General features: G+C 42.0%; 1 protein-coding gene across 2 annotated transcripts in view; it reads right to left on the bottom strand.

Moving 5' to 3' along the window:
- The window catches only part of TBC1D16 (TBC1 domain family member 16), a 305823-nt gene that overhangs the window by 104844 nt on the left and 184831 nt on the right, over positions 1–16148 (bottom strand). For both annotated transcript variants that reach the window (XM_040330437.1, XM_040330436.1), the window contains exon 6: positions 4146–4313. In XM_040330437.1, the coding sequence (XP_040186371.1) occupies positions 4146–4313 (168 nt within the window). The remainder of the gene's footprint in view (positions 1–4145; positions 4314–16148) is intronic.

Raw genomic sequence — 16148 nt, 5'->3', positions numbered from 1 at the left:
TTGGCTGATGTTCAAAATTGGTTCTGAGCATGCGTGATTGTACATCGGATTTTAGTTAGACCAACTTGCACACGATCAGATACACCAAATGTAACAGATTTATTGACAAACAGTTGGTGAGCATTAACAGCCAACTTTTGTTTTCGTTAAATCAGCCAACAATGATGGAGCATATACACGGTGGGATTACCCAACACAACACGTTCGTCAGAAAATTATGGCCGTAAAGTTGGATCGTGTGTATAAGGCTTTGATCCAAAAGATGGGAAATGAGCATGTGCACTCAACACCACCTAGTCAAGCATGACTGTTACTTCAGTAGAAAAAAAAAAAAGAGGAAAGTTGTAAATGGCACCGTTGTCAAAACTGCAGCCCAACCAGCCATACTCATAATGATTTGCGAGAGACTGGACCTTGCTGAAAGGGTGTGCTATGTCTCTAGAACTGAAAGGCGCTCTACGGGTTACTGATACTCTACCAGAAGGATGGAAAAGTGCCAAAAACAGAGCCAATTTTCCAAAGGCAACATATCAGGATAGCTTAATCAGAATCTGAAAAGCACCACAATGCAGAGCACCAATGTTTGAAGGTGACATGCCCGGTTGCCTTTGCAACTTACAAAGGCTGATTTACACAGGTAGTCTTGGGAGATTGGTTTACACCAGGGCTTGTACCATGGCTGTGAAACTGGAGTGCTCTGCGTCTACAGTACACATGGGTCCGTAAAGTGCCACAATGTGGAGGCCAGTGCATGAAGTTCACAATCTAGGTTATCTTTACCCCATTCATGGGCTTACACACAGATTGAGCCTTCAGAGCCTGGGTCACTTGAGAGACTGTGGAACAGCTCTGAAACTGGAAAGCACTCTGTGGCTAACTGATATAGTACAAAACCTAGGGAAGTATGGAAAGCACCATGAGCTGAGCCCAGTATCTGAAGGTCACATTTCAGAAAAGCTTCACAATCTTCGTTCTAGTGATGCTGAGAGTCACCCTCCAAGACTGGTGCCCAAAAAACACTGATCTGGATATCTGAACAGAGAGCCCAGATCAGCAGAATATTATTGATGTTTTGATTGAATTAAAAAACAAAAAGATCTTGTGCAAAAAAATACAATGGCTAGTAAAATAGGTAAATATTTTGCAGAAGAAAAAAAACTTTATTCTCCAGGAAAAAAATTGAAGCATGATGCAAGTAAGAGGGCTTATACTTGGCCTGCCAAAGGCTCTATTGTTTGCCAGTGTTAAATTCTTCTTAAAGATGGCAGTATGTTTCAAATGTCCAAGAACTACTTTATTCTTGTGACCATTAATGAATGAGGAATGAAAGAATTAATTGCAAATTTGAAAAACATGTCCATGTACAGTGCCTTGAAAAAGTATTTATACGCCTTGAAATTTTCCAAATTGTATCATGTTACAACCAAAAATGTAATCATATTTTATTGGGATTTATGTGATAGACAAAAAGTGGCATATCATTTTTTATAAATATGCGAAAAGTGTGTGGTGCATTTGTATTCAGCCCCCCTGAGTCGATACTTTGTAGAACCACCTGACTGCAATTACAGCCGAAAGTCTTTTGGGGGATGTCTCTACCAGCTTTGCACATCTAGAAAGTGACATTGTTGCCCATTCTTCTTTGCAAAATAGCTCAAGCTCTGTCAGATTGGATGGAGAGCAGCTATATATTTCAAGTCTTGCCACAGATTCTCAATTAGATTTAGGTCTGGACTTTGACTCAGCCATTCTAACACAAGAACATGATTTGATCTAAACCAGTGGTCTCCAAACAGTGGCCTGAGGGCTGGATGTGGCCCTTGGCATGTCTTTATCTGGCCCTTGGAGCACTATCCCTCCCAATGATACGAGACACCATTCTGCCATCTGACACCAACAATGGAGCACCATTTCTCCCACTGACACAACTAATGAGGCACTATTCCTCCCTATGACACCAGCAATGGGGCACTATTCCTCCCCCTAATACCAGATGTTTACTCCCAATGATGCCAGGAAAATTTTCACTCCCGCTGGCCAAAGTCCGGCTCTCCAAGAGTCTAAAGGACAATAAATCGGCCCTTTGTTTAGAATGTTTGGAGACACCTGATCTAAACCATTCCATTGTAGCTCTGGCTGTATGTTTAGGGTCATTATTTTGCTGGAAGGTGAACCTCCACCCAAGTCTTAAAGGGTTTGTAAAGATTTTCTTTTCAAGATCAAAGTTTTATTTTTTTGTGATCCGATGCCGCCACCATTGATTTTCGTAATTCAGCCAACCAAGCCTTCATGTTACTACAGAAAATAATTTTCATGGCCAGGAATATTCTTTTCTCTCTTTTTTTTTTACATTACATTACATTTTTCACACGATTCCTCAAATTTGATTGCCGCACAAAAATCGGTTGTTGCTGCAGCCCACTAACGGTGCGAAATTTGTACGAAAATTCATTAATACGATTTTCGAAAGAAAATTATTTCGAAACTCGAACAGTGTATGGCCAGCTTTAGGTTCTCTAAGAAACTTCACAGAACAGCTGTATTTATACTGAGATTAAATTACACACAGGTGGACTGTATTTACTAATTAGGTGACTTCTGAAGGCAATTGGGTCTTCTGGATTTTAGTTAAGGGTATCAGAGTAAAGGGGGTTGAATACATATGCACACCACACTTTTCAAATATTTATTATAAAAAAAAAATGAAAACCATTTATCATTTTCCTTATGTGCTACTTTGTGTTGGTCTATCACATAACATTTGTATATAATACATTTATGTTTTTGGTTGTAACATGACAAAATGTAAAACATTTCAAGGAGGTATGAATACTTTTTTTTACCCCTTGCCGACCGCTGCACGACTATATACGTCAGCAGAATGGCATGGCTGAGCAGATCGATATATATATGTCGCCTTTAAGGCCTGGGGTTGCGGCCGCGAGCTCCATTTGTCTCACGGAGAGGAAGAACAAGGAAATGCTAATGTAAACAAGCATTTCCCATTTCTGCCTAGTGACAGGACACTGATCACAGCTCCCTGTGTTTGGGAGTGGTGATCGGTTTGGTGTCACGCCCCGCCCCCACACAGTTAGAAAACATCCCTAGGTCACACTTCACCCCTTCAGCGCCCCTAAAGGTTAACCCATTCACTGGCAGTCACATTTACACAGTAATCAGGGCATTTTTATAGCACTGATTGCTGTATAAATGTAAATGGCCCAAACATAGCGCCAAAAGTGTCCGATGTGTCTGCCATAGTGTCGCAGTCATGATAAAAATCGCTAGTAAACAAAAATTATTAATAAAAATGCAATACAACTATCCCTTATTTTGTAGATGCTATAACTTTTGCTCAAACCAATCAAAAAACGCTTATTGTGTTTCTTTACCAAAAATATGTAGAAGAATACGTATTGGCCTAAACTGAGGAAAACAATGTTTTTTTCTATATTTTTGGGTGATATTATAGAAAAAAGTCAAAATATTGCTTTTTTCAAAATTGTCGCTCTATTTTTGGTTATAGCGCAAAAAATTAAAACCGCAGAGGTGATCAAATACCACAAAAAAAGCTATATTTGTGGGAAAAAAAGGACGTCAATTTTGTTTAAGAGCCACGTCTCATGACCGCGCAATTGTCAGTTAAAGCGACGCAGTACTGTATCGCAAAAAGTGCTCTGGGCTTTGGCCAGCCAAATGGTCCAGGGCTGAAGTGGTTACTGTATATGTATATTTAGCCCCCATTCACATTAGATTGTTTCCTGGTCGTTTCCTTACACCTGACTGTGCAGAATCCCTTTCTTTCCAATTGTCAATGTTCACATTTGTATGTTCAATCATCCTACATTTAGAAAAAAAAGTACATGAGCTTTGTTTTTAGCATATTCAGGCGTTTTCATCCCATAGAATTCAATGGGAACACCTGTAGAAGCCTAAAAAAAACCTCTCTCCTCTTATAGAATTTCTCTCCTCCCCTTGTCCAGCCAAACTCTGGGAAAACATGCAAACATGCCTGTAATACATCTGAAAAAAATTACCAGGAATGGACTCTGCTCAGGTATGAATGCAGGCTTTATATCAGAAACTACGTTAGGTTTTCAAATATATCAAACATAAATAGACATATTCCCTTTGTAGCTCCTGACCTTGCGGAGTTTGTACTCTTCCTCCACCTGTCCAACATCATTGAAATGTTGCAACCACAGAGTAACATCAAGTTTCTGGTACATTCCCTCTTCAGGATGAGCTTCAGTAGAAGGTATATTAGGCCTCTGTATTGAGAAGTGGAGACAGGTCTTGTCCTCTGATACCTGCTACAGAGTAAAAAAATTAAGTGTAAAAAACAACACACAACAACTTAGACAATCCAAAGCCTCAAATGAAAAAGATGGAAATATTCATGATAAATTGAATGGAATTTGGGCCTGCCAACAATGATACATTGTAACCAACACTGTGAGAAACAGGGAGATCAGATTATACATTGCCTGATTCTTCTGTATTTATTTCACATTTAAACACTCAAAGTATAAACCTGTGTATGGAAACTAGGAGGTGAGTAAAATTAAGATTTTAAAAAGTTCAAATAGTGAGAATTTGGCAAAATGTACCATCTTAGCAACATGAGAGCAGTTTTGTGGTTTTATTTTTTACACAAATAATTATCAAATGCACTTTAAAATACACTCAAAGCAAAACTATCCAAAATACAAAGGCTTTGAATTGCTCCCAAGGCTTACAAAAGCTTATTTCAACTATCCTTGACCTGTTCTTGTGGCAATCATCATTAGCTAGTTTTAGGTTTTGTTACAAAAAGAATTAAGACAGTAAAAAAAGCCAATTAGAGGAATTAAAAGCAACAGTAGATAAAAAATAAATACACAAAAAAAAAAAAAATAGATCAAAACACAAATACAAAAAGCACTGGGTCTTAAATGGCTCCTACAGGTTATGGAAGCTCCTTTCATCTATCCTGTACCCGTTCTTTTGTTAAAAAAAAAAAAAACCCTTGTGCGCCTCATTGTTTCATTTTTTTTCACAGGAAACAAAAACAGTAAAAAAAAAAAAAAAAATGTACAGTAAACAAAGAACATTAAAGTGTTCTTAAACCCAGGACCCTGCATGCACTAGATCTGGTCTCCCACAGTACACAGAACATGTAAAAATTGGACATTGGAGCATTACGAATATATGTCAAGGCCCTTGCCCAATTATCAGGGAGCACCAGCCCTATATATAAAGAATATGTAAAGGGAAAATGTTGAGGAATTTGGCATTAAATGGTGGTTCCCTGATAATGTAACATACACGTATATTGATTAAAAAAAATATATTTTTTCAAGCATAGAAAAAGACATACATCCATAGATCAAAAAGAGGGGCATCGTCTGTTTTGTATGTACAAAAATTTTAAAATTATATATATATATATATATATATATATATATATATATTTTTTTTTAAAGGTAAGAGGGGTATCAAAAAAAGCCCAAACATACAGTATATAAAATTACATATGTACAGTATGACATCCAAGGGTGTTTACATGGAGATTGCCAACATGTTTCACCTGGATATAATGAATAGGTGGAGCTCTAGCCAATGGCTGTGCACATCCTTCATCAAATGGATAACATGCAATGAATCAGTAACCAATGTTTCTCTGACAGGCATACACGTATACCACTGACATAGCCAGGTCTTCCTAAACCACAGTGAGCTCAAAAAGAAAAAACACAGTGAGTGCTTACCACATGTAAAGTGTTTAACCCAAGGAGGAGTGTCCACACATCTCCTGTGCAGGGATTGGGGAAGCAAGGGTATTACACTCATACAGAAAGACCCCCCCAATGGTGCCTATCAGGGTTTCCGATGACCCCAGAATCCAGCATATGTCCAAGTTAGGTATGGCTTTATTGGTTGTGACACAAACACAATTGTATTAGGCTGGTTAGTATAACTTTTGCCTATATGGTCTCTACTTTCAAAAATACATAAATTTTTTGTATAATTTTTTATTTATTTTTATTTTCATTTTTTTGCTTCAAGATGAGGGTGCTTACACTAACTGCTGCTGAAATCTATTGGGTATTTCTTGCTATGTGGTTGCTACCCACAAGACAGTCTATCATCTGGTCTCCCCTTTGTCCAAATACACCAGACAATTTAAAGGTACACCTTTCTCTTTAAAAAACATCTCCCTCCACTTGTAAGGGATAGGGAGCTATATGTTGGTTTATGATTATATATGTTTACCTTTTCTATGTCCATTTACATTCGTCACACCTGTGGAGCCATATTGTATGGCATAAAGCCCTGAAGAAGCAGTTGTTTGGTCGTGAAACATGTTGGCAAGCTCCATGTAAACCCCCTTGGATGTCATACTGTACATATGTAATTTTATAAATGTTTGGTATTTTTTCTTTATAGCCCTCTTTTTGACATATGGATGTATGTCTTTTTCTATGCTTGAATAAAAACAATATATGTGTACCTTACATTATCATGGAACCACCATTTAACCCCCAATTCCTCAACATTTCTCTTTTGCATAATGAAAATACAATAGTTCTAGTAAATATAAACTGCTAAATACCTTTTTTCATTAGCAGTTAGAGAAGTCTTGTGACTTCAATCAGTGTCTGGTCAAAGCTTGTAGGAGGAGTTTTCATTCTACCCCGATTGTCTTATGAGGATGCAGGACCCCTAAACCCCCATATGGACAGTTCAGATTTGCCCTATACTCTCCCAACAAAATAAAACAAAACTTTTAGCAACACACACCAAACTGAGCATGTGCAGAGTGCCCCCAGTGCTCCGTTCTATCAGGAGATGGTTTGGGGACTGTGGAAGAAGGGGAGGATCAGAGAAGGCAGGACCAAGCAGCCTTTTTACACAAAGCAGAGGATTAACCCCTTAGGTTCCACAGTGAGTATAACAAGCATGCTTCACTGCATACACAGACTGATTTTACGGTTTTGGGTTTAGTAACACTTTAAAGTTGTGCTCTGGATTTAAATATTCTTCAATAGGCCAATGTCATCATCATTGTGCTGTACCCAGCCTAGCCAACAGATATGTGGAAGGAAACTGGAAGATAATAGGTACATAGTTAGCCAGGTTGAAAAAAAAAAGACACAAAAGACTATCTAGTTGAACCATAAAAAAAATAAAAATAAAATAATAATCACACAATCCCATATACCCAATTCTATACCCACCGTTAATCCAGAGGAAGCGAAAAACCCCAGCAGAGCATGATCCAATTTGCTACAGCAGGGGAAAAAAATTCCTTCCTGTTTCCAGAGAGGCAATCAGATTTTCCCTGGATCTACTTTACCTATAAATGTTAGTAATCAGTTATCAAGCAATCTACTGAGCTGGCCAGAACAACCTCTGGAGGGAGTCTATTCCACATTTTCACAGCTCTTACCGTGAAGAAACCTTTCCGTATTTGGAGATTAAATCTGTTTTCCTCTAGACGTAAAGAGTTCCCCAGTGTTGATCATAAAGTGAATAACTCAACACCAAGTTCACTATATGAACCCCTTATATATTTGTACATGTTGATCATACCCCCCCCCCCCCTTAATCTCCTATTCTCAAGGGGTATGGGACGGATACAAGACCAATCAAACTGCACAAGAAGAGAGTGCAGAGGTGACTGGTCTTTATTACAGAAAGCTCCTTCACAGGGGTACATTTTCACACTGGATTACTTCACAGATCTGCAAGAATTACACATGGAACACCAAGAAACAAGGAAGAATACACATGCCTCTTATTTTAAGACAATATTTGCTTATTGTAATATATATAACACAATGATGTGTTCAGCAACATAAATAACACTTTAAAGAGGAGCTTTAGCCAGGTTTCCAAAAATGAAAAAAGTGAGCAGCTACAAAAACAAATGTAATATTATGGCATTTACCAGCTGGTCAGTCATACTAAAACTAATTTTCCACCAATACACATAAATCCCAGTTGGTGGAGAGCTGCTTGCCCCATGGGAAGCTCTTTGATTTGTATTAATTACGGCTGATTAACCCATTCCCTATTGTTAACACTCAATCTTGGTAGCCATCCCTTCCCCCAGGCAGATCCGATCTGGATGTGATCCAACAGAATTGTACATTACAAATGGCCTATGTCAGAGTAAAACCAGTAAAGCGAAATAACATGGCTACTACCGAGGCCTGCACAGTGCATAATTAATTCCCTCCATCCACCACTGTAGCAGCAGAGACAGGATACAACGGCTTTGACTGCAGCTCTCCAGGGGGTTGTCAAATGTCATTGGCATAAAAACACGCTTCACCAGCTTAACATGATCCACAGCACTCCGCAGTTAACAAACACTGTGCGATTGTACTGTGCGCCCTTTCTCCTCTGTTCCTGTTCTTATACACATTAAACAACCCGATTACAGAAAAACTGATTTTGTATGCACAGAAATTGTATTATATGCTAGTTGTAAAGTGACAAACAAAAAAAACCCTCCTCTCAGCAGCAAACCAATGGAATTTGGAGGAGGCTGTGATCTGACTTCCTGTTGGAGTGTGCCTACATTTGTTCTTCATCTTTCACTGTATGTAGGAACGTAGCCACCCTCTCTCACTCATTTCTGAGGTGGACTATGAGATTTGTAGTGTGCATAGATCAGTGCATATGACTACAACCAACGTCCACTTGTTATAAACAAATGCAAGTGGGGGTAAAAGGAGAGGTTTGAGAGTTCACGGAGGACATTACAAGGAGGCAAAAAAACATAGTAAGAAACAATTTCATGAAAAATTTATTACAGGGCCAAAATGTAGTAGGTGTGTATGAATTATTTGCGGAGAATAAGGATATCGTTTAGTGTCACTTTAAGTCTACATGATAAATTGCAGCTTGTGATTTTAGCGGATAATTTACTAAGCTTTAAAAAAAATGTTTTGTGAGCCATAACAATATTTACTTGCAGCAATGTGATTGTTTATCAATTCTCATTGGATATCATTGCTGAATATAGGGGTCAACTATTGCTGTAGACAAAGCTGATCATGGATCGGGGTAAAGAGCTAATCACAGCAGTACTTTACCATGTGATCAGCTGTGTCCAGTCACAGCTGATCACATGTAAACAAACTTGCCGGTTATAGGCAGTCCTTTACTCATGCGCTGTGTCTGTATGAGGAAAGGTTCAAGCTGTCAGCACACCGTTTACACTGGTAATCAGGGCACTGGTCATCGGTGTCCTGATAATCAATGCAGCCCCTTCAGTGCCATCCATCAGTGCTGCCTAGAGTTCCGCCTCATCATTGCAGCCTCATCAATGCTACATCATCAGAGCCCATCAGCGCAGCCTCATCAGTGCCACATCAGAGCCCATCAGTGCAGCCTCATCAATGTCACATCATCAGAGCCCATCAGTGCAGCCTCATCAGAGCAGCCTCAGTGAAAGAGAAATTACTTATTTGCTAAATTTTATAACAGAAACTAAGAAAAACTTTTATTATTTTTTTTTTTTTAGTTCTGTCTTTTTTAGATTGTTTAGCAAAAAAAACAAGTAGTGATTAAATACCACCAAAAGAAAGCTCTATTTGTCTCAAAAAATTATTAAAAATGTCATAAGAGTACAGAATTCCATGATCGTGTAATGGTCATTTGAAGTGCAACAGCACTTAAAGATGAAACCTGGCGTGGGCAGAAAACAGGATAAAAGTGCCCGGTATTAAAGTGGTTAAACATTTTTTTTTCTTATGGCTGGTCTTTCTGTATTTAGCGATATGCAGCAAGAGAGAAACAATTTCAGAACAAAGATGCTGCATTTAGGTTGATCCAGGAGCATTCCCTAATTTATGAAAGAAAATCTTCAGCCATAAAGAAGATACAAATGAATAGCCTATTACAAGTAGAGATGGCCTGCCGGTTCGCGGCAAACTTTGCTCGTTCTCGGTCCGCCAAACCGGCGGACATCTGGCAATGTTTGCGGCGGTCCGCAATGTTACATGGGTAAGAACTTTGACCTACGACACATCCATCAGGTGGTGCAGGACAGCCAATTGAGACATTTCAGCACATGGACATACCCCCTACCTTATAAATAGACCTGATCTGGCGGCCATCTTACATTCTGCTTTTTGTCAGTGTAGGGAGAGGGTGCTGTTTGGAGCAGGGACAGGCTGTATTCAATCAAATAGCTATCTAAAAAGGTCCACAAAAGTCCTTTTAAGGACTGGTATAGGTGTGCTACTTGCTGTGCAGTATATAGGTGTCCAATACATTCATATACTTTTTGTCAGCGTAGGGAGAGGTTGGCGTTTTCAGCAGGGACAGACTTTAGCGACACAAATCGCTACCTAACAGGTCCACAAAAGTCCATTTCAAGCACTGGTTTAGGTGTGCTACTTGCCCTGCAGTACATAGGTGTGTAATGCATTCATTCAGATACTTTTTGTCAGTGTAGGGAGAGGTTGGAGTTTGCAGCAGGGACAGACTTTAGCGACACAAATCGCTACCTAACAGGTCCACAAAAGTCCTTTCAAGCACCGGTATAGGTGTGCTACTTGCTGTGCAGTACATAGGTGTGTAATACATTCATATACTTTTTGTCAGCGTAGGGAGGGCTTGGCGTTTCCAGCAGGGACAGACTTTAGCGACACAAATCGCTACCCAACAGGTCCACAAAAAAGTCCTTTCAAGCACTGGTATAGGTGTGCTACTTGCTCTGCAGTATATAGGTGTAATATACACTTATAATATACTTTCGAAGTAAGGGCCGCCCATTACATGCCCCAAAAATTAGCCCACATAACCGATGCGATAAACCAGTGGCCACCCAAAACGACAGATTTTGTTATACATCTTCTTTCACATATACTGCGCTTCTCTAGAGACTTTTGTCACAGGGTCATTTAAAAAATGACAGGCAGAGGAAGAGGCAGGCCCTTCCGCAGGGGTGGTAGGGGTAGGGCGGGAGCACCAGGCCGGAGGCAAAGTGGGAAGTGGCACAATGTTTGTTTGATTACGTCAAAGGACGCACCAGACTTGGTTGAGTGGCTCACCACCAACACATACCCTCCGCTTGAGTCACAGGAATTATTTTCCGATCCATCAGAAGACATTTCGGATGCGCAGCCATTCTTGGCATTGGATCAGGAAGAGGAGGTAGCAACAGCCAGCACTCAGCAGTCTGAAGACAGTACTCAGATCAGCCCAAGGAGGTTGGTGTCCGCTGCTGCATTCTCTGAGATCTCTATTGTTAGTGATGGGGAAGGTGACGTCGATGATGACGTGTCTACAGACGTCACGTGGGTGCCCACAAGAGGACGAGGAGGAGAGTTCAGAGGGAGAGATGGACCAGCAGATAGGGAGAAGCAGGCCGAACTTACATTGCACAGGAGGGACAAACCAGACTCCTAATGTATCAGGAGCGAGCCATCAACCATGTAAAGTCACATCGGGGGCTCCCAAGACGCCGGCCTATGGCTCCGCAGTGTGGGCTTTTGTTTAAGTGACCGCTGCAGATAGTGTTGCCATCTGCAGCCTTTGCAGTCAACGCATAAGTCGCGGTAAGCCCAGCACTCACCTAGGGATGACACCTGGCCTCCCATCACCGAGCCCTGTTGGAGCAACGCCAACAGAACCCACAAAGCCACACTCCAGGCTCTTACCGTCCAGCCTCTTCTTCTCCTTTCCCTCTATGCTCACAATTGTCCTCCACTCCACCTTCCATCATGCCTTCCTCACGTTTTTCTGCAAAAAGGCAGGCTTCCGTGGCCCAAATGTTCGATCGAAAAAAAAAAATGATGCCCGGATAACCCTCTTGCTCAACAGTTGACCGCTGGCTTGTCGGAACTGATAGCCCGCCAACTACTGCCATATAAACTGGTGAACTCGGAGGCCTTTCGAAAATTTGTGGCCATTGGAACACCACAATGGAAGGTCCCAGGAAGATTTTTTTTCACAGAAGGGCATCCCAGAGCTATATGGCCATGTTCAGCGGCAAGTGAATGTATCTCTGGCACACAGTGTCGGTGCCAAGATACATCTGACCAAAGACACATGGTCTAGCAAACACGGGCAGTGGAGGTATATAAAACTTTCACTGCCCACTGGGTGAACCTTATGACGGCCGTCAAGCATGTATTCCGTGGCACCCATGTAGATTTGGTTTTACCGCCACGGATTACATGCAGGCCTGCCTCTTATCCTCCTCCTCCTACTCCATCCTCCCTCTTCTCCTCGGCTGACTCCTTTTCCGATGCTACCGTCTCTTCCGCTGCGCCACCCAAGATCCCCAGAACTTATTCGACATGCCAGGTGAGACGTTGCCATGCTGTGCTGTGCTGCGTCTGTTGTGCCTGGACGACAAGAGCCACACTGGCCCTGCACTCCTTTCAGCTTTGCGTTTACAGGCAGATCAGTGGCTAACACCGCTCAATTTGACAGTTGGTAAAGTGGTGTGCGACAACGGTGCCAATCTGCTGAGCGCGCTAAAACAGGGCAAAATTACACACGTACCATGCATTGCACACGTCCTGAACTTGGTCGTGCAGCGATTCGTTGCCAAATACCCTGGGCTCCAGGATGTCTTGTGGCAGGCCAGGAAAATCTCGGCCCAATTCAGAAGATCTTACACGGCCATGGCTCGCCTTGCTGACATTCAGCGGCGACACAACTTGCCCATCAGACGTCTTATTTGTGACTGCCCGACGCGATGGAACTCAACATTGTATATGCTTGATAACTGCACGTTTCTGCTGGAGCAGCCTAACGACTACCTGTACAAATTCTGGGAGCTTGGTTTTTTGCACCACGCCAGTGGCTGCTCATGAGCGACTCATGCAGACTTCTGCAGCCATTTGATGAGATCACCAAACTGGTCAGTCGCAGCCAGGGCGCCATCGTACCTTACGCCTTCTTTCTGGAGCGTGCATTGCATTGTGTCATTGATCAGGCCATCGAGGAGCAGGAGCAGGAAGATGAGGAAGTCGCAATGCTGGATGAATTCCCAGGGGGGCTACTCCACCTGAGACAAGTCAACAACGGGAGTCTGAAGAGGAGTCAGAGGAGGATGGTGTCGGGGCGGAGGAGGAGGAGCAAGAAGAGCATGCTTTAAACCTTTCTGGGATCCCTGGTGTTGTCCATGGATGGGGGGAGGAGAACGAGGACGACAATATCCTGGATGATGAGCAGGAGCCAGGCCAATACAGCGCTTGCAGTTTAGTGCAAATGGGGGCCTTCATGCTCCAGTGTTTTAAGAGGGACCCCCGTATAAAAAGCATAAAAGGCAAGGACCAGTACGTACTTAGACCCCCGGTACAAACAAACATGGCGGAAATGTTACCACCATCACAGAGGCCTATCAGAATGCAACACTTCCAGGCCTTGCTTCGAGAAATGCTGCATTCTGCTCTTGCGTCCGCTGGCAGAGGAATTTCCACTCCCAGAGAAACAGTTTCGGGTACCAATCCAACAGCGCCTGCAAGAAGAGGGCGGTTTGAAGATGTCTTGGTCACTAATGATATGAGATCATTCTTTCAGCCGACCCATCGACAACGGTCCTCCGGAACCAACATAAGGGAACGCCTAGACCGACAGGTGTCCGACTACATCGCATTAACGGCCGATATGGACGCACTGAGAAGTGATGAACCCCTGGACTACTGAGTGGGCAGGCTTGACCTCTGGCCAGAGCTTGCACAATTTGCAATGGAACTGTTGGCTTGCCCCTCATCCAGTGTCCTGTCCGAAAAGGACGTTCAGCGCAGCAGGGGGGGGGGGGGGGGGGTCGTGACCGATAAGCGCACTCCCATTTATAAAAATTAATGAAGCATGGATCTCGGAGGAATTCAATACATGTGTCCAGCAGACCATGTTTCATTCAAATTCAGGTGAAAGCCTGTGGGCTAATTTTTTAGGCCTGTACTGGCCGACACTTTTTTCTGTATCCGGTGAATGCCTAATGTACCACCAACCACAAAATACAAGGTTGTTTGCTGTCTGGTGAACGCCTGTGGCCGTGGGCTAATTTTTGGGGCCTGTAATGGCCGACACTTACTTCTGTATCCGTTGAATGCCTAATGTACCACCAGCCACAGAATACAAAGTTGTTTGCTGTCCGGTGAACGCCTGTGGGCTAATTTTTTAGGCCTGTACTGGCCGACACTTTTTTCTGTATCCGGTGAATGCCTAATGTACCACCAACCACAAAATACAAGGTTGTTTGCTGTCTGGTGAACGCCTGTGGCCGTGGGCTAATTTTTGGGGCCTGTAATGGCCGACACTTACTTCTGTATCCGTTGAATGCCTATTGTACCACCAGCCACGGAATACAAAGTTGTTTGCTATCAGGTGAACGCCTGTGGCCGTGGGCTAATACTATATGTACTCTCAAAGTACCTGAGCTATATTGCCTCTCATATGCAATTAATACTTGTTACTACAAATACTATATGTACTCTCAAAGTACCTGAGCTATATTGCCTCATACATTTCTATTAGTTGCCAGTACAACTTGTGTATTATACGTGTATCCTCAAAGTACCTGAGCTACACTAGCTCTCGTATGCAATTAATACTTGTTACTACAAATACTTCTGTCAAGCACGTTGTAAATTGTATCAAATACTTATAGGCCTTGTCCTAATTGTTGAACATGTTCGCTCTAACTTTTCTATGCTAGGGGTTAATGCTATTTTATAGCATCTCCCCTAGTGGCCTAAATACATCTCTACATGCTAAGGTTGATATGATGTAGAGAACCCTCAAACTCCTGTTGCTAGGAGTGACGCCTGGGGTCCCTTATTGATAATCACCTGCATGTAGTGGTGTATTGGGATATTGACCTTGAACTAATTTTAAATGCTAAGCCTTGGTCGCATGTTGTAATGCGTCCATGCTTAGTAGCTCAACACCTTTCTTTATGTGACACAGAGATGATGTATAGATCCCCTAAACTCCTGTTGCGAGGAGTGACGCCTGGGGCCTAATACTGAGTTGTCGCATAGAGAATTGCATTGAATTCCTTGCTAACCGCAGTTGTGGTTCACTCCGTTCACCAGTGCTGTTACAATGCCTAATGTACCACCAGCCATAGAATACAAGGTTGTTTGCTGTCCGGTAAACGCCTGTGGCCGTGGGTTAATTTTTGGGGCCTGTAATGGCCGACACTTCTGTATTCGGTGAATAGCTTAATGTACCTCCAGCCACAGAATACAAAGTTGTTTGCTGTCAGGTAAAAGGCCTGTCGGCTAATTTTTGGGGCTTGTAATGGCCGGCGCTTACCTATGTATCTGTTTTTTTCACTTAATATTTCTGGTAGGTCAGTGTCCATGTTGTGGGACTATTTGTGCACAGCTAGTAAGTATTTTGTGGCTGCAAATATGACCTGCAGGTTTTTAAAAAATTTGCCTGCCATTAAAGTCAATGGGGCCCGCCGCAAACTTGCGGTTTGCAGACATTTGCGAAAGTTTGCGTTTAGCATTCGCGAACCATCCCGTCGGATGTTCGTCCATCACTAATTACAAGATCAAATATAATGACCATTATCATTTACCCCCTGAACCCTATGCTTCTGTACTTGACTGCAGCTGGACAGTGAAAGGTGAAGCAGCACAGCAACAAGCTGATCTGTCCGTCACGCTGCTCTCTCCACCTATCAGCATGGTTCCTATCAGCACATTAACCAATTGGCTCTTTGTTGTACTTATTCTTTTTCATACTACTTTTTTTGCATGGAGTTGGACTTGCCTACTGGGCACTGAAGCCCCCCTCCTGCCAAGACCAATTTTCAGCTTTCAGTGCTCTCACACTTTGAATGACAATTACTCAGTCATGAAACAATGATTTTTCTGTCCTTGTTTTCATACAAATCAAGCTTTATTTTGGTGGTATTTAATCACCACTTGTTTTTTTTTCATTTTTGCACTATAAATTAAAAAAAATACTTTTTTTAAACACATTTTTCTTAGTTTCTAATATACCATTTTGCAAATTAGTAATTTTTCTTCATAAATGTTGTCCACAATTTATACTGCTATATATCTTTGGTAAAAAATAACCCAAATTAGTGGATATAATTTGGTCTGTGTGAAAGTTAGAGCAGGGCTCGACAAATCCCGGGCGCCAGGTCGCCATGGCGACTAGAAATAGTGTCC

This window comes from Rana temporaria, chromosome 12 (assembly GCF_905171775.1).
Source record: "Rana temporaria chromosome 12, aRanTem1.1, whole genome shotgun sequence".
In the NCBI taxonomy this organism is placed as follows: domain Eukaryota; kingdom Metazoa; phylum Chordata; class Amphibia; order Anura; family Ranidae; genus Rana; species Rana temporaria.
This window is presented reverse-complemented; position numbering and strand designations above follow the sequence as displayed.